The 19,103-nt window shown below is 45.7% G+C and overlaps 1 protein-coding gene across 13 annotated transcripts in view; it reads left to right on the top strand.

Annotated features, from left to right (window-relative positions):
* CACNA1C (calcium voltage-gated channel subunit alpha1 C) overlaps window positions 1-19,103 on the top strand; it is a 662,670-nt gene that overhangs the window by 564,604 nt on the left and 78,963 nt on the right. For all 13 annotated transcript variants that reach the window (XM_047867044.1, XM_047867043.1, XM_047867040.1 and 10 more), the window contains 8 exons: window positions 3,847-3,953; window positions 6,114-6,201; window positions 6,982-7,089; window positions 7,932-7,984; window positions 8,308-8,454; window positions 9,818-10,019; window positions 11,583-11,741; window positions 12,361-12,471. In XM_047867044.1, the coding sequence (XP_047723000.1) occupies window positions 3,847-3,953; window positions 6,114-6,201; window positions 6,982-7,089; window positions 7,932-7,984; window positions 8,308-8,454; window positions 9,818-10,019; window positions 11,583-11,741; window positions 12,361-12,471 (975 nt within the window). The remainder of the gene's footprint in view (window positions 1-3,846; window positions 3,954-6,113; window positions 6,202-6,981; window positions 7,090-7,931; window positions 7,985-8,307; window positions 8,455-9,817; window positions 10,020-11,582; window positions 11,742-12,360; window positions 12,472-19,103) is intronic.

Raw genomic sequence — 19,103 nt, 5'->3', positions numbered from 1 at the left:
CCTCTGAAAGCACTGGGATGAGAGAGATTGCTTTCTAAGTTTTATTTTATTACTTCTATTAATTTATAATTAATATATTATTTATATTTATTTTATTATTATTTCTAAGTTTTTCCAGTATACATCTGAGCCTCTAAAACAATGTATTGCCAAACCACTCCATCTGAGACTCAGGATGTGAGTTCTGAGACCCAGGAAAAGTACATTTCAGCATTTGCTTTCTTCTCATTTACCTGAACAGGAGGGTTGTAGGCTCTAAAACATATCCTTCAGCTTGGTGTCTTCTTCCTGGGAGACTCATCTGGGACTCCTCCTCCCAAGGAGTCCAGGCTCCCTCTCCCCCTCCCTGGGGCTGATGCCAGCCACTGTCCACATCTGACCATGTGCCACAGCTAGCCTGCAAACCCTTCTTTTCCTGATGCAACTTCTAAGTCATGACCCAGACCTTTAATGTACATGACAGTTTTGTCACATCCAGATACAAGTTGAGTGGGGCCGTTTTGAGTGTCCACTGTGTCTGTGTCCCCAAAAGCCTGAGCTGTCCAGACCTCCAGCTTCTGTCCCTGGTTCCAGTGACCAAGGGACTTCCTCAGGTTTCCTCTTCTACTTTAGGACAGTGGATCTGACCAGGCCCCAATCCCTGGGGGTGGGAAAAGGGAACCAAAAGCTGTCTACCTGCATTGAGATGTAATCTGTAAAACCCCCTTTCCATGGTGAGCTGAGTTCTGGACTTCAGACTCAGGGAGGCACACACCCAAAACTCTTTCCTGGTATAAGAAAAGCTCTGAGGCCCATTTCTCAGGACTCCTCCACAGAGCTTCCCTTATGGATTTCAGTGGTGCTGTTTATCCTTCAGGGTTGCCATGCAAACAGAAGTGAAAGATCTCTTTGCAAACATTATCATGGCAAGAGCCTTCCCTCCCTTCACCCTCTCCCTCTTCTACTCCCTTTGAGGCTCAGTGTGCTTCTAAATATAAAGCCCAGGCGCCTGGGAATCGCAGTCGGTTAAGCGTCCGACTTCAGCCAGGTCATGATCTCGCAGTCCGTGAGTTCGAGCCCTGCGTCGGGCTCTGGGCTGATGGCTCAGAGCCTGGAGCCTGTTTCCGATTCTGTGTCTCCCTCTCTCTCTGCCCCTCCCCCGTTCATGCTCTGTCTCTCTCTGTCCCAAAAATAAATAAACGTTGAAAAAAAAATTTTTTTTAATAAATAAATAAATAAATATAAAGCCCAGTCCCCACCCCACTTCCCTGCACCTCCTTCCACTGGGCCCCTCTGCCTTGCCTGAAGGCTCAGCTTTCTACCATGGCACAGACAACAACGGTCTCATTGTCCAAGGGGCATTTAGTGTCAAGAACAGTTTAAAGACCTGGGGATATTTGGCCTTAAGAAGAAAAGGCTTGTAGGACCATGACTGTTGGCCTGAATACTGCAAAATACTGTCACATAGAGGAGGGACGAGGTGAACTGGGCCTAGCAGTAAGTACAAGTTATAGGATACACCTAGTAACTAGAAGAGCTGCCTGGGGAGACAGTGGTCGCCTGTGACTGGACAGAGCAGCTTTCCTGCCCTTCAAGTTCAGAGAGTCAGCAATCTCATGGCCACCTTTTTTTTCCCTGAGGCTGAAAATACCACGGCAATAGGCTTTTCCTATGCAATGGCTTAGAACTGTGTGGCCATTAGCAAAACGGGGTATGGAAAGGACACTTTGCACTGAGTACCTGAACCTGGCCTCTTCTGTTGTCTTAAACGGCTAGAATAATTTTCAAATAAATTCTCATTTTTCAGCACCCAGTTGCCCTTTCTCCTAAGGCCATTCTGCTGGCCCTGCCCAGGCATGTCCCTCCCACCCCTTACACACACACACTTTTTGGAGTGCTGGTCTCATTCTAGGTCCCTGACAAATAGGACCCCAAAGTCAAAGGACAGACGTTGGCACTGTGAGCCCTGCTAGTGCACCTATTCAAGGAGTGCTCTTCCCTGACCGTGGAGGGCTCTGTGATGCTCAGTAGTGTCCTCACAATATTTGAGACAAGAGTGAGGCAGGGTCAGACTCAGTGCCTTCTCTGAAACTAAAAGTGAATGGCTAGGGAAGGTGCTTGGCCTTCTGCAGGCACAGAGGCTCTGTGTTTAAGTGAATTATAGGAGCCGCCCAAATCCAGTCCCTGCAGTCCTAGATCTTCACTCAAAGACAGGACAGCAAGCCCCTCCTAGATTTTCACTGAGAGACAAGACAGTAAGCTCCTCCAGATGGCAAGCCTATATTCCCCTGCAACCTTTTATATAATATACCCACTTCTAGAAACTGTTGCAGGACACAGGTGCCTGAGTCCCCTGTGACCCCCTGCAGTAGGAGATAAATGGAAAGAATTAGGTTGTAAGAGCTATTTTTGTCAGTTCCCCCTGTGTTTGCTTTTGAATTGCTCTGCGGACATGCTGCCTTGGGCATGCTCTGATTCCAAAGAGATAAACTGGACCCCAGATGACCAGGGAGCTGCTCTCAGTCTCTCAGCCACTGGCTCCAAATTGTTCCCTTTGGCTGATGTATCACAGCCCATGGCCTTCCACAACCCTTAACCTGGAAATCTGCTGGCTCTTAATTAAAATCAACAGAATTGGAAAGGCTATTTGTTGAGCATCTACAGTGACTTTATACTGAGCTCAGAGAGAGATAATAATAGCCAAGTCCTGTAACAATAATCACCATCCCATGTGCTCCCGTTTTAGTCTTCAAAGGACCTCCATGTTGCCTTTCTATGTGTGCCTCATAAAGACAGGGAATAGTATGCCCACTTTGTAGATGGGGAAACTGAACATCCTTATATAGGAAGAATCCAGAATTCAAATCCAATCTATCTGGCCTCAAGTTTAGTTTTCTCTGATGATAGTAAGTGTTTTACCTGTAATAACTCATTTGATGCCAATAACCCTAGAGGGTAGACATTATCATTACCCTCATTTCTCAGATGAGGAAACAGGGACATAGAAGCTAAGTAACTTGTTCCAGGCCATACAAACAAAATATGATAGAGCTGGGATTCAAACTCAAGCAACCTGGCTCCAGAGCCTATGCTTTTAACCATGGTCCCACATTGTCCCTCTGTGTGTTCACATAGCTTGGACCTTAAAGAACATCAGTCTAAAAGGAAGATAATAGAATTGAGTTTAGAATATTTGGCATAGATCATAAACACTAATTAAGGTTAGGAAATGGAGGAATGCTAATTGCCAAATGTATTGGTAGAACTTCTCACTGGGCACTAGGATGCCCAAGACTTGGGTTTGCCCAAGACTGAAGAGTTGCCTGGGTGGTACACAGGACTTTCAGTACCAAAACAGGAATCCTGGGGAAAACCAGGACAGTTGGTCACCATACTAGGTGTGTCCCACCTTCCCCCAGATGCCTAGTATCTGAATCTGGCTCTGGGGCTTGGGAGAGGAGGTTGGGAAGTTTGCATACAAAGGGAAACCTGGTCTGGGCAGTGTCAGCAAAGGGCCCCTCAGGGCCAGGATCAGGGACCTGTGATGAGGAACAGTGGAAAATGAGAGATAGATGACAGGGCCCAATCTGAAAAGGCTTCAAATATGGAGTCTGGTGTGGTCTAGTAAGTGGAAGGAGCCACTTAACCATCCTGAGCCTGGAATTCTTTTGTGGTTATATACATGATTGCAGAATATTGTCCTTGGCCCTGCCTCTCTTTCTGCAGTCCTGCCTGCCCCCAGTCCTCTCACTGCTCTTCAGCTTGCCCTACCCAAAGGATGCTGTGGGAGGAGAGGGAGGCATGAGGGGGTCTCTGGAGCTTGGGCAGGGACCACTCATGCTCATGTTTCTCTTTCCCTCCCTGCAGATGACTGCTTATGGGGCTTTCCTACACAAGGGCTCTTTCTGCCGGAACTACTTCAACATCTTGGATCTGCTGGTGGTCAGCGTGTCCCTCATCTCCTTTGGCATCCAGTGAGTAGGACTCTCTCAGCCAATGATGGGGCCACACAACTAGAAATGGGTGTCAGAGAGAACGATCAAGACTCTGAAGTCTTGCATGGCCACCAATCTATGACAGGAACAGGGAGGGACCCCTGAATTGTACAACATGATGGCTTTTTGTCACATCCTCAATGGTGTGACACTTGGGGAGTATGTCCATCCAGCCAAAATATGTTTAAAATATATGGATCTTGGCATGACAGGCAGGACCAGGCCCAGTTATAATGAGAGGAATGCCTCCAGGGCCTTCATATCTCCTCTACTACCTGCCCAGTGCCCTTGGCTACCCTCAGCTCCAAGGGCCCTCCATTGCCATAACCAGCCCTGATATTCCAGTCCATCTTCCCTCCCTTTCTCTCTCCAGTCAAAGCACCTGATGAGAAGAAGGGAGTGGGGGACAGAGAAAGAGAGGAATTACAGATTCTCAGTCTTGGCTGCATAGTGGAATAGACTGAGTAGTTTCAGGAAAGACATTTGCCTAGATCCCTCTCCCCAAATTTTTATCTAATTGGTCTGGGCTACAGGCTCGGGCTTTAGGAATTTTAAAAGTTCTCTGGGTGACTCCACCATACAACCAAGGTTGCCAATTTGCTCAGGTTTAAAAGGATCCAATTACTAATTTCTCCCAAGTTCTATCTGCTGATAACATTAACTCTGCCTTCAACTTAAAAGCCCTTTCACATGCACAATCTTCTACTGTCCTCACAAAAAAAGCTGCAGGCAGGGCAGGGACTGTTACCACCATTTTATAGATAGGAAGACTGAGGTTCAGGGCATGAGATGTGCCCAAAGTCATACCAATGGCAGAGGAAAGGGGTCCTGGGTGTCCTTTCCCAAGGGTGTTTTCATGGTAAGCCTAGAAAGAGCAGACATGGGAGGAACAGGAGTGAGACACTCTCTGTGATCATCTGTTATCATCTCTGTGATCATCTTAGCTGTCTGCTGGGAGCCTACAGGTCTAGATTCTAATCCCAGCACTACCACTAAACTACTATTTAACCTTGAACCAAGAACCACCCCCCCTTTAGTCTGTGCTTTCTGCACCTAACCTTAAAATCCCTTCCATTGCCATTCAGTACAAACAGACTCCCTCCCTGAGATACTTGGATAACTAGGAATGCCCTTTGAATCCTTTCAGATAAAAGAACCATGAACCAGAGAAATCAGATCTACCAGCTCCCTCCTGAGCACATTATCCTAACCTCATGCTGATGTGTCATACATTTTTTAGGTCCCAAAGGGTGTACAAGGCTCTCTGAAAGACTGTGAGGATATCTCAAGCAAATGGGTAGTGTGTGAGGGTTGAGATAGAGACCACCTGGATGGATGAATAACTCCAGAAACCATGCAGGCTTCCTGCCGAGGGGCTTGTGGGGAGAACTGCACCTTAGTGCCTCATTTCCACTAGGGAACAGCAAAAGCCGAGGCTCCCAGAAATCCTGGCCAAGCCCTAGCATCCAGGCATGTGGAACCTGCTGTGTAGAATCCATTCCTTCAAGTCCTGAGTGTGTTATGAACAGGTGGTTTTATATACACCTGTAATGGGCAACTGCCTGGAGAACACCAGAATAGCTCCTCCATCACCTCCAGCCAACAAGGCCTGAAGCTCCACCATCTGTATAACATTTCTTCGAGATCGGTGATGTCTTCATCAGACATAATAATAAAAGCTACCATTTATTCGGTTCATAATATGCACCAAGCACACTGCAAATGATGCAGATACTGTTTCCTCATTTAATCCCTGCAACAACTTATGAGGTCCACTTTACAGATGAAAAAGTTAGGGAATTTATCCTCTGTGAATTGGCTGTTAAGTGACAGAGCTGGGGTTCTCTTTTCTTTACTAAAGCTCCCCTGAGTAACACATTATATTGCTAATGACTTCTGGTAAATTGCTTTTCGTATTATTTACACACCAACAGGAAGTTCCAGGGTCACTGGCAAGTTCCAGGCTCTTCTAGGATGGTAGATGGGAGTAGAGAATTGTCCCAGGATAAGAAAGTCCTCAAAACAGACTTTACACTTTCTCAAGTTTGCCTGGGGTCAGCCTGTCAGGACACCCCCTCACATTATTTCCTGCTCCACCACAACAGGAGCTTACTCCCCTGCCCTGTTTCTCTCTCCCAGGTCCAGTGCAATTAATGTGGTGAAGATCTTGCGAGTTCTGCGAGTCCTCAGGCCCCTGAGGGCCATCAACAGGGCCAAGGGGCTAAAGGTGAGAAGGGTGGGCCTAGGTGAGGAGCCATCAGCAGAGCAAGCATCAACCCAGCTGTGGACTGGGGGGATATAAGTGAGGCAGGGGGGTGGGGGTGGAGGGCTGGACAGAGGAGAAATGGCCGGAGCAAATGGCTGCTGTGTTAAAGCCTGGACTCTCCAGCCTGTACTTCTAGTCTCACTTCAGGGTAAAGAGAACAAGGATAGGCAGCTGTTCAAAATCAGAACTTCTAGGGGCTCCTGGGTGGCTCAGTCAGTCAAGTGTCTGACTCTTGGTTTCAGCTCAGGGCATGATCTCATGGTTCACGAATTCAAACCCCTCATCAGGCTCTGTGCCCAGCTACATGGAGCCTGCTTGGGATTCTCTCTTTCTCCCTCTTTGCCCCTCCCCTGCATTCTCTCTCTCTCTCTTAAAATAAATAAACTTAAAAAAAACAAAATCAGAACTTCTAAGCAAAACGTGTGCATAAAGGAGACACACACACAAACCCAGGGCCCCCACATGAAGATGAGGCCCCCATTCCTCCACCTATAAAATGGGAAACTAGCAGAGCTTTTGTCCCTATAGTCACCTAAAGCCCAACAAGGGACTTTGAGTTCCATTGGATCCCATCACCATGTGAACCTGGGAAGGTGCTTTGCCTCTTTGAGTCATATTTTCACTCTGGTGACAAAGGGGCTGTCCATGAGCCTCCCTCAAGAGGTTCGTGCCTTGGCTAACGGAAGCTCAGGCTGTAGGCACTTCCTGAAACCTGTCCCCTGCCTTCCCTTTCCACCACAGCACGTGGTCCAGTGCGTGTTTGTCGCCATCCGAACCATAGGGAATATCGTGATTGTCACCACGCTGCTCCAGTTCATGTTCGCCTGCATCGGGGTCCAGCTTTTCAAGGTAATAGCTTGGCTCTGATCTGTGCTCCTGCTTCCTTCCCCTCCTGTCAGCATGCCTGAGAAAGATTCCTGGCAGATACACTCAAAAGAGGACAGCGGCCTGGGTCAGACTTAGGATGAGTGGAACCTCCAAACACCCTCCCCTCAGCTTCCCCTACTGGGAAGGAGGACTCTCCACCAAGCCAAGGACCCCCTTGGTCTTGCAGCGCAGCCTGCCTTTCTGATCCCTTCCCTTCCTTCTAGCAAGAAAGGGAGAGGGACTTTTATCCTCTGAAGCCTCATGCCAGTCACCTGCTCAAACCTCCGCAGTGGTCCCCCATTATTGACAGCATCAAATCCACCCTTCTCCAGCCAGCTTTCAGAACACTGCATCCATCCAGGTTCTTTCTCACTGCCTCCTGACAAGGCCCCCCCAGCTACAGTGAGGCTGGCTTCCTTGGTTTCTGCTCTTTCTGCCTTAATCCTTTTATTTCTGAAGCATTCTTCCCCCTGCCCTCTCCCACTGACCATATAAATTCACCTGATTTCCAGCCATTTAATTTGTCCCTCTGAGATCTGTTCCACTTCCACCTTCTTTAGGCCAGCCAAAAGAGTCCAGCTCTTGTGGAGTGGAGTTCTCCCCTTTTTAAAAAATTTCAATGGTACATCCAGCACTGAGCATCTTTAGTCACTGACTGCTTGGTATATGTGAGTCATGGCTTCCCTGTTAGATTCTGCTCACCTTGTCCTTTTTGCCCCAAGTTCCTAGCACAGTGCTGGGCTATAGACATGATCACTAATCATTTCTTGACTGATTCATTGATTAATGAACATCTCCAATCACTTTGTTCTTTTGCCTTCCAGGGAAAGCTCTACACCTGTTCAGATAGTTCCAAGCAGACCGAGGCGGAATGCAAGTGAGTACAAGCTGGAGGGCAGCCAGCACAAAGGATAGTTAATTCTGGGAGGTTAGTGACTTGGCCTGAGAGGAAGGACAGTCCATTCTTTCTCAGATAGCACTGACAGGTGGACTTCTACCTTTGGGTAATGTGATACTGTTGACATGAAATGTAAGATTATCTATTCTTGAAAGGTCTACCCACTGAAGTTCTTCACAACGGCTCACACTGTGGGGTTTAGCCTAGCCAGTCTCATCCCACCCAGCAAGCCAGGAGTCATTGGTGGGTCAGGTGTGAAGGAAGGTGAGAAACACAAGAATTAACTCTTCCTTCTTTCTCAGGGGTAACTACATCACATACAAGGATGGGGAAGTTGACCACCCCATCATCCAGCCTCGCAGCTGGGAAAACAGCAAGTTTGACTTTGACAATGTTCTGGCAGCCATGATGGCCCTCTTTACCGTCTCCACCTTTGAGGGGTGGCCAGAGTGAGTATGCAAATCACAGTCTGTCCACCCTGATATTAGATTCCAAGCTATTCCCCCAAGTTTTATTACTGTCCCACACTCAGGTCGTGCTTACCTGTGTCCTCCCCAAACAATGAGGGTTTGTTCCTAGACAATCTGCATACCATGGTCACTGCTGAAACATAGACTATTCTTTTTCTGGAAGATGTCAAATTTTCAGAAATTCCAACCAAAAATGGTCTTCTTTTAGCTCTCCTTCCCTACTTCAGAGTGAGCTACAATGATAGGGGTCTTTATCATTACTCTCATGGCACATAGGAATGGGGTCAGTTTCTGTAGGTATGAGCCCTTAGATAGCCCTTAGGATTCAAAATTACTGATCCCAACATGCACTCAATGTGGGTAGAGATGGCAAAGATATCTGTTTTAGACTCTACCTCAGTCTCCTTGGAAAAAGCCTTGTCTATAATTACGGTGAAAAGTAAGAAAAGGATGGAAGCCTGAGTCCAAATTCCTCTGCAGAGATCATGCCTAGACCAGCCTGGTTGGCCCTTTACACTGTTATCACTTCTACCAGGCAGCTTGTGCATCAGGTGTTCCATATATCTTTGTATAGACACCTGCTTCCCTGTATGCCCCACCCAGTGCACTCCAGGGAAATTATCATCTAAAAGAAAGAAAATTCTAAATATTCCTAAGTCAGTAACCACACATGGATCTTAGATAAGAGTCCCATTATTATATGGTAAAATATAGATGATACCTAGAGAATAACCAAGTACTGTGCAGAGTAACAAAAGAAAGAGAGGAGTTAATCTCTGTCCATGAAGAGAAACATACACATATAATGGCATACATATATAAACTACCTAAGTATAAACCCAAACCATTGTTGATGATCTGAATAAGCTTGGGTCATTTTTACCTAATATTTTTATCTAAATGGATATTTGCTCTCAGATAGATTTATTTTATGCTCACTGTAACATCCTCTGAGCCTATGCCAGTTTGCAAAGCTGTTTCAATATTTACTGATGTTTCCAGTATTTGAAATCAATGTCCATGACTCATTTTACAAATTCTTGACAGTTTCAAAACACCCTCGTATACACTATATCAACTATCTTGCCAGGTAGGAAAGTCAGGAATTATTGTCTCTCCATTTCACAAATGAAGAATCTGAGGCTCAAAGAGATTGATTTGTCCATGGTCCCACCCCAGTAAGTGGCAGAGCTGGAACTTGAACCCAGATCTTCTGACTCCCAGCCTATAGCTGTTTCCAGCACCCTTGATCCTGAGGATACCTAGGAGTAGTGGTGCTGTCATTCCACAGAAGTGACACTGCTTCTCCGGTTCCCTCTGTGGGGCTTGTCTCCTCCTGCAGGCTGCTGTACCGCTCCATCGACTCCCACACAGAAGACAAGGGCCCCATCTACAACTACCGTGTGGAGATCTCCATCTTTTTCATCATCTACATCATCATCATTGCCTTCTTCATGATGAACATCTTCGTGGGTTTTGTCATCGTCACCTTCCAGGAGCAGGGGGAGCAGGAATACAAGAACTGTGAACTGGACAAGAACCAGGTAGCTTTCTAGGAAGAGAGGAACAGGTGGCAGGGCCGGGTGGGGAGCATGCGAGGAATAACAGCAGTTGGCAGCCTGTGGCCAACCCAGAAGAGAGGCTGAGGTCAGAAGAGAGATCTATGCAGATGCTAAGATCATCTGTCTGCTCCTCAACAAGGGAATAGGGCTGTCAGTCTTCTGGAAGGCCCTGGACGAAAGAAATGCAAATCTCTGCAAATCCTGAATCTGATATTCAGCCAACAAATATTTGTTAAGCACCTACTTAAGGAGACTCCATGATAGATGCTGTGAGAAAAAACCTCACACCCTATCTCTTAGAAGTTAACAATAAGTGCCCACGTGGGTTGGCACACTGATAATGAAGAAAGAAACTAGAGCAATGAGGCAGTGAGGATTTCAGGGGTGAGGAAGAGAAGGGCCTTAGAAAACCCTTAAATGGTTTAAGTAAAACACAGAGGCCTGTGCATGAGGTGGGGGCAAGAAAGAGGCTTCAGTAGGAATAATGTGATAATGCCAGGACAGTAAGGTATTCTGTGGCCTCTGAGAAAGTTGGCAACTCCATCAGTGAAGAATGAAGCTGTTACAGTGGGCTGCAACATGTTGTCACTGAGCTCAGTTCCCCAGCTAGACTCCTCAATGGGGAGAGTAAGGAGGAGTTATATCCCTGTGTGTGAGTAACTTAAGGTCTCATATGGGAAAGCACATAGCACAAGACACTCAGCTCTACACCAGTTAGACCAGCTGGACCTCTCATGGACTTTGATGTCAACATTTTGAGTTTAGACTCGTCATTCTGGCTGTTCTATGACCTTTGGATTGGAAGAAAGACAGGAAAGAAGGAGACCAATTAGAAAATATAGATGAGAGATGATTAGACCCTCATCTACTATCAGGTTAATGATAGTGGAGGTGGAGAAAATAAGAGGAAATAAAATTGGTCAGGCTTAGAGATTGGGTGTGGAGGCTGAGAGTAAGGGAAGAGGCTGGAATGACTCGCCAGTTCCTGACATAGGAATCTGGGCACAGTGCAGAGAAATGAACTAGATCTGTTCTGGAGTCTCAGGAATGTCGTCAGCCTAAGATCTCCTCCCCTATCCATGAACTATCTTCAGATCTTGTGTACATGGGTAAATAAGGAAGATTGACTTAGGATAGGAGGAAAAGTTGAGGAGGGAAGTGCCCCAAGGAGCATCTGTGGTATAGGAAATAACCAATGGGAAGAGGAACTGTCATTCAGTATTTATCAAATGCCAACTGTTGGCAGCATACCAGACATTACCAAGTTGAGAAAATGAGACACAAACTCCATGACTAAATCTTGGTAAGGAGATTGACTAGAGGCAATTCTTTCCTTCATTTAGGGAGTTACAGAAAAATTTTTTTTAAGTCCAAATAGTCTCTCAAACCTATAAATGAGGTAGAGCAGTAGATTATTTCTCTGACTCCCAAGGTGTATAGTTTCATCCACATCCCACACTCCTCTGCCATCCCCACACACATCATCCAGGTTACTAACCCCCTCTCTCCATTCCCACCCCAACCCTCCCGCTGCCTCCCTCCCAGCGACAGTGTGTGGAATATGCCCTCAAGGCCCGGCCCCTGCGGAGGTACATCCCCAAAAACCAGCACCAGTACAAAGTGTGGTACGTGGTCAACTCCACCTACTTTGAATACCTGATGTTCGTCCTCATCCTGCTCAACACCATCTGCTTGGCAATGCAGGTCAGTGCAAGGGGGGCCCTGGATACGTGATGCCTGCAGGAGGGAGAATGCTAGGGGAGGATATGAAGTGTAAAAGACCTGCCTGGCTATCTCTAGCGTGTCACCTTCATATTGACCAAGGAAGCAGAAAGAGCAGAACTGTCTTCTTTTCCCAGATAGAGAAAGATAAGTGTCCCTTTCAAGGATGAGCTCCTCTCTGGCATCTTATGAAAGAATCCATAGGAGCCTGGGTTAAGAAAACATTTAGAGTGAAGGAAATGGAGAACAGAGGGGGAGCTTGAAGAGCTCATTATTGTCAGTGAGGCATGGGTGTAGAGGTTGGTTCTATATCTGCCTGTCTTCAGGGAAGTCAACTTGTGCTTGAGCTCTCCTGAGAGCCAGAAGTCTCCATAAAGTTGTCATAACCAATCAAAGCAGGAACACAGAATTCTGTCAACCTGCATTTTCAGAGCTAGCAGAGAAGAGAAGAATTTGTAGGTTTTCCTCAGTCCATCTTACTGCCCATGGAGATGTGAATGGCCTTCCAGGTTTTAGTTCAAAGAAGATCTCTGTTGAGAGGAGGGTGGTGAGGAGTAGGGATGTTCCCGCCTCATTTTCACAATCTTTCCCCTCCCCTCAGCACTATGGCCAGAGCTGCCTATTCAAAATCGCCATGAACATCCTCAACATGCTCTTCACTGGCCTCTTCACTGTGGAGATGATTCTGAAGCTCATTGCCTTCAAACCCAAGGTAGGCCTCTGAAAAAGGTGTGTGATCTGCAGGGACCAGAGAGATGGAGAAGAAGGGGAGGAAGGAGTGCCAGTATTGAAAGAAGGAGAGTGAGGGGCAAAACTAATCAGTGAAAGACCCCATGTTCTTGGAAGACAAATGTTATACCTCCTAAATCTACCAGGAGTTGGACCAGGACAACCCATTGAGATAGAGTCTCTACTCTAGTCCATGGCTGGGATATACAGGAAACAGATTCCTCCCTGAGCCAAGCCTCTTCTTCCAAGGAGGCAGATGATGGTCCTTCTTCTCCCCTTTCCTACCCTGTCTCCACCCTCACCCCCCAACACATAATCTAGAAGCAGCTATTCCCACCAACTGGCAAACCAAACCTCTTCACAACCAGTCCCCCAGATTCACTCAGGCTGCTGTTCTACTCTTCTCTCACTTCATCAGCTGCACAGACCACCCTCAAGCTCAGCCAGGGCTTCATTTGCTCAGGGCTCAGCATTCCAGCCCATGGGGACCTCCTGTTCCCCTCCTCAGAGGCTACGTCATTGTTCCCTTGCACTTTCCAGTACAAAAAGGGCAAATGTCTTATAAGCAGACATTATAAGCAACTTCTAGAAACAAAGCCTGGAAGAAAGATTAGAACTATTGGCTGAATGAGGCAGGGTAGGGAAGGTTGGATTGCCTGTCATCTTGGATTCTCTGTGCCCCCCTAACCAGCCCCACTCCCTTCTCCTGAATAATGGAGGAGTAAACTGACTTGAATATCACCCACCATCTTCCACCCCTGAAGACAGGTCAGAATCACTGGCATCCCCTGGCTTGGGATTCACAACATGGGCAGCTACTCCTAAGGGAGGGTATAGCAGCAACTCAGTGGCTTCTCTGGCTACCACAACCCCTTTTGGAGAGCAGTAAGAAGGAAAGAGTTGGTTTTAAGAGAATCATATGGCTCCAGACTTGAGGAAACCTCTCCAGCTTTTTGAGCCTTCTCTCCCCCTCCTTTACTAGTTTTTACAGATACAACACATCAAAAAGAGACAAAAAGGAAGAGTCCTTGACCATATATTCCATTTTTATTCAAATTTTTACTTGTCCTGGGATTAATTGGGACAGAGGGGGTGCTCCTTGGCTATTGGATCTGTATTCATTTACCATGATGTCATCTTCTTTGAATTAAAATTCAACTAACATTTCTGAATAACCTGCCATGTGCTACACATATCTCATTGCATATAATCTTCAAAACACCCTCATAAGAAAGGTATTAGCATCCTCATTTTAGGAAAGAGGGAAATGAAGCTCAGAGCAATTAAGTGTAATATTAATTACACCATTATTAAGTGGCAGAACTGGGAATAGAATCTGGTGCCTCTGACTTTATAGTCGATGTCATTTCCACTGTGCCAAGCTGTTAGCAAGCATCTTCCATGTCAGGTGTTCTGCTGGGTACTTTTCAGAAAGAGGGAAACAACCTTTGAGAGACTTCAAAGATAAGACAGACAATATTCTTGTAATACTTACTCCTTCTCTCAAAGAATGCCTGTGAATCTTGGCTAATTTTCAGAGGATAAGACTCTTAATAAATGTCATTTGGTGAAAATAATGGTGTTTTCCTACCTCCTCCAGGGCAGAAAATATACTCTTTTCACTTTCCCTTCCAAACCCAGTCTTATTCAGGGGCATAAATATTGTCCTGGCCTAGAAAAGACCACTAAATGTCCCTGGCCACCTTCCATGGGGCCCACAGTACCTCTGCTTACCTGTGGTCCTATTCCAAGTCATGTGGCTCAGCAGTACTGACAGGTTCACAGCCCACAGCAATGTGACCAGTGAGGCTGGGAATACAGGATCATTGCCAAGTTGAGCTTCAGTCTCAGATGACAGCCTCTAGTAGAGAAACTGGCATCGTTTTCACCTAGCTTCATGAGACATATGGTTTAAATATTTCAAAGCCTTGAGTCATTCCACAGTTGACTCAGATGTGTCTCTGATGGTGTCTGATGCAGTCTGCAGAACCCTGCATTGGACTTTCTGAATTATACCTCATAAGTACAGGAGATGTATTAAGCAAACTGCCCTAAGAAGAAAATGAAATTGACCCCTGCAGGGGCTTATGCCTGAAAGACACCCTTACCTAAATCCTGCAGATCAAGGAGTAAGCCATTTTCTAGGAAGTAGCTAGCTGAGGTGGTCTAAACCATAGAGTGACTCCTAGTTGTCTCAATCCCTAGTTTTCTATTGTGAGAAGATGGAATAAATTAAGAGAAACTTTTCCCAAAGAAATAAGAGAGCTATCCTGGGGTCAACTGCATTTCACACATGCCAGGGTCAAACTGTGGTGTAAATTGAGAGAAAAATGGATATTTTCTGTGAATACCTCAAAAGAGACTTCTGATAATAAGAGGGGTAAGGGTCACTGGACCTGGCTGGCCATGCAAGGAAGGTTGACCAGTTGGAAGGAGACTTGAAGAGAACAGGGTGTCCTAGTTTCTCATTAAGCTATGTTCTTCATTTAGGGAATAGACTCCAAGAAAAGCATCCTCCAAAACTGGCATAAAATCAAACCAGAAACAACTTGAAGCCCTGGTGTTATAAGCCAAGAACCAGTGGCGTATACAGTGACCTGAAATACAGAACAGCTTTCATATCTCACCATTAACTGAGATTCTCTTCAGCACCTTTTATTTCACTATAATGATTATTTATCTATGATATGAATGAGTCTGCACTTATAAGCATTGGGTGTGAAAGATCAGTTAGGTAGCAAGGGTGTAGAAGACTGGCATCAATTGTAACCAGGGAGAAGTTACCTGAAGTTCTCAGTGCTTGACTTTTCTTCTCTATTCTTTCAGTGTCTGTGATTGGTTGGTTGGTCAGAGAGTTGGCTGGATCACTTTGTACTCTTACTTTGTTCTTTCATTGTCTTCATGGTGATTGATGTTGCCAAGTTCTTCATTTCTGTTCTCCTCACCACACTATGGAAACTGAATTTACTCAAGTAAATCCCTGCCCTAAATCCAACTGCCCCACTCCTCAAGTTGACACTCTATTCCAAACACACCAAAAACTATGGGTGAATATAAACCAGTTTAGAGCAATCAGTCCCCCACCTCAGAGATCTGTGGTGATGTCTGAAGAGAATGCAGTAGGTAATAGTAGTATTGATTCTACACCTAATAGCAAGCCAAAGGAAATCCCTTCCCTAGAGTAGGAGATACTTGGAGACATTGAATGGTACCTGGGTCCTACCTGATTGTGCAGGACCAACTTGGTCAGCATGGAAAAGTCTTGGTTAAAATTTTCTGAAGGTAACTAAATAACTGCACTGTTCTATAATGAATTGAAATGCATCAGCAAAGACAGAAAAAAATTTTAAGATACACTTTATAATAAGCACTGAAAAATATCTAATGCCTAGGAATAAATCTAACCAAAAATGTCTAAGATCTCTACAGAGAAAACTATAAAATTTCATAGAAAGGAACTAAAGACAACTAAGTAAGTTGAGAAATATATGTCCATGAGTTGAAAAACTCAATATTATAAACATGTCATTTCTCTTCAAACTGACCCATAGATTCAGTACAATCCCATTGAAAACTTCAGATTGGACTTTACCCAAGGTGAGAATGTCAGGTGAAAGGGGAGCCACCAGCCACCTGGTGGCTGATAGAATGATCCTGGGTTGTTCCAAGGCTTTAGCCCATTTGGGCAGCTCTGACATCACCGTGGAGGGAGAGGCAAAAACCTGGTCACAGATACTCCACTGTTAGCTACAGGTTTTACCAGAAGGGGTGATGATGTCACGTGGCTGCCTGGGATTTACTGTTGACAATGACTCAGCAAGCACAATGAGGAGGTGGGGAGAGAAGGAGAGGCTCCAGGCTTGTCCTCCTCAACAGAAGTCAGTTGCCCAGAAAGGTAGGAATCCCCGCAGTAAAAGGCTCCTAACTCCTCTGCTCCCTGTAAACTTTCACATGGGTCATGGAGGGATGAAGAAGCAGATCTGCTGTTGCTGAGATGTATCACCTTCCCCTTGGCTGCTGCCCACTCAGTATCTCCCCCAGGGGAGGATGCTAAAGGGCATTTGACCCTGGCAGCATCCTGTGATCAAAACCTTGGCCTCCTCTTTCAGCTCTTTCCTAGCCTGAGAATGGTCCAGAGAGGTCAAAAGAACCAAAGGAAAATCCCTCATTGACCCTCCTGGTACCCCAGCTTTCTTGAATAAGAGCAACTGAAGCCTCAGGACTTTCCTGTTGTAGAACGAATTAGGGTCCAGAGGCATTTCAAATCTAAGGGATGAAGTGAGGCCTCTGGACCAGCTCTATCTAATAGAACTTTCTGCAATGTTCCATATGCACTGTCAGTAAAATAGCCTCCTGTGGCTATTGCATGTTTGAAATGTGGCTAGTACAGCGGAGGATGGGTTTTTCAAATATATTTATTATAATTAATTTAAAATTACATAGCCAAATGTGGCCGGCAGCTGCTATATTGGGCAGCACAGCTCCAGACACCGCTTCTTACCCATAATATTCCCAGCTTCTGCTGTCTTCTGTCTGTCTTAGTTTCTTCAGCCCAGCTGCTCTGGCTTCACAAAGCCAGATGGTTTACCTCACCCTCCCCGCTTGTTCTCCAGCTGTTAATTTTCTACCAGAAATTGACTCATAATGGTGGGAGCCCTCTTGACAGGGTAAGACAGCAGTCTCTTGCTCAAGGATCCCACAGTGTGGATTTTCTCCTGACTCGGCCAGTTCATCCCTGGACTTCCCCAGTCCTTGTCAGCTGCAAGTGCTGAGCCTCCTTCCCTGTGGGTCCTGTCCCACCAGGTTCCTGAGCTAAGGAAGACCCTAAGGAAGGTGGGAAGAGTGTGGTCTGGAATTAGTCTTGCTACTGTGGGCTGAATATAAGGTGTGTCCCTGGTGATCCCTGGGGCACCAGCTACTCTTTTTCCCAGTCCATTAGACTTCAGACCAGGTTTCCCAATAGGCTAAAGTTCACCAACAACTCAACAAATACTGTATTGAGCACCGACACAGCAGTGTGCTTGGTTCCAGGGACACAACAGTGACGACAGGCAGGTTGGTGAGCATAGCCTTGCTCACTTCGCCTTTTTAAGAATAGACCTCCCTGACTTTGGCTCACTCTTTGGTCTTGCAGAGTCCCCATTTCATTATCTCATTCATCCCCAGAAAACCTATCCAGCCTGGTACTCCTGTTTCTACTTAAGAAGCAGTGAATAAACACACGAACCCATTGTGTATCGATTCCAATATGTTAAATTAAGTAACATTCAGGAACAAGGAAGGAAGGAAGTAATATATATTAAGTGTCGGAAGAACATTGCATTAGATATTCTCCATTCACTATCCCAATCAATCTGTGAGACTAGTATGATGGTATTTAGGAAACTGAAGGTCAGAGAAAAGCTAAGTAATGTGTCCAAGATGGCAGAGCTAGTTTTTTGCTGTTGGTTTTGGGGGGATTTTAACACAGGTTTAGGTGATTCAAAAGCCAAGCCCTAACCACTACACCCTAATTGAAACAATAAACATGAACAAACTGAGATGTCACTCTGTACCTAGTGGGTCCTCAGCAAATGTTCATGTTCTTCCTTATAAGCAAATCAGAGACAGAATGAAGGCAAGCCACTCTCACAAGTCTATGTAAACTGATATAGTCACTCCATTCCCATGTCCTTCCACCTCCTCTGAGGCCCCTTCTCTCCCTATACCCCTCATTCCCTCATTCTGTCCTTGGCCCTTTGTTTCCCTGGATTTATCTGGACCACCTGGATTTCCCTTCCAAATCTGAAGTGACAGATACTTTCAGGAGAGGGAACAGTCACCTGATAGGTGACGTCTAATAGCCTACATATTAATGTATGTGCACACACACATGCACACGTACATGCACATGCACTTGACATGAGAAGACTTTCAAGATGTGAAGACAAAAATTAGATTGCCCAATTCCTGGAAGGCAGGAACTGTTTCATATGCAATTCTGTGTCCCATGAGAGGCATTCAGTGAAAGTTTAATGCATGCATGCAGGATGCAAATTACAAAGGAAAAGAGAATCCAAATGGTAATATCAGAAAACACCATTGGGGTGCCTGGGTGGCTCAGTCGGTTAAGCGTCCGACTTCAACTCAGGTCACGATCTCGCAGTCCGTGGGTTCGAGCCCCGCATCGGGCTCTGTGCTGACAGCTCGGAGCCTGGAGCCTGCTTCCGATTCTGTGTCTCCCTCTCTCTCTGCCCCTCCCCCATTCATGCTCTTTCTCTCTGTCTCAAAAATAAATAAACGTTAAAAAAAAACAACACCATTAAGATCATCAATCTTCCATCAATGCAGAAATCTCTACACATTCTTCCTTTCTGCCATAAGGGATCTCCTATTTCTACAGGCAGCTCTGTTGGGAGTCCTTCTTTATATTGAACTGAAATGTGCCCCTCTGTCATTTCTACTTACTAGTACTGATTTTTCCATATTTTCTTTCTATAAATGGTTATTGAGCACCTCAGTGATGATGTTGAGACATGGTACTATCTCACAGGGCTCACAGTGTAGTGCAGAGACAAAGAGATTAAGGAATAGGGCAAGTGCTATGCTGGGCAAAATAGGCCACCACAGGGTGAG

Source organism: Prionailurus viverrinus, chromosome B4, assembly GCF_022837055.1.
Source record: "Prionailurus viverrinus isolate Anna chromosome B4, UM_Priviv_1.0, whole genome shotgun sequence".
Lineage (NCBI taxonomy): Eukaryota > Metazoa > Chordata > Mammalia > Carnivora > Felidae > Prionailurus > Prionailurus viverrinus.
This window is presented reverse-complemented; position numbering and strand designations above follow the sequence as displayed.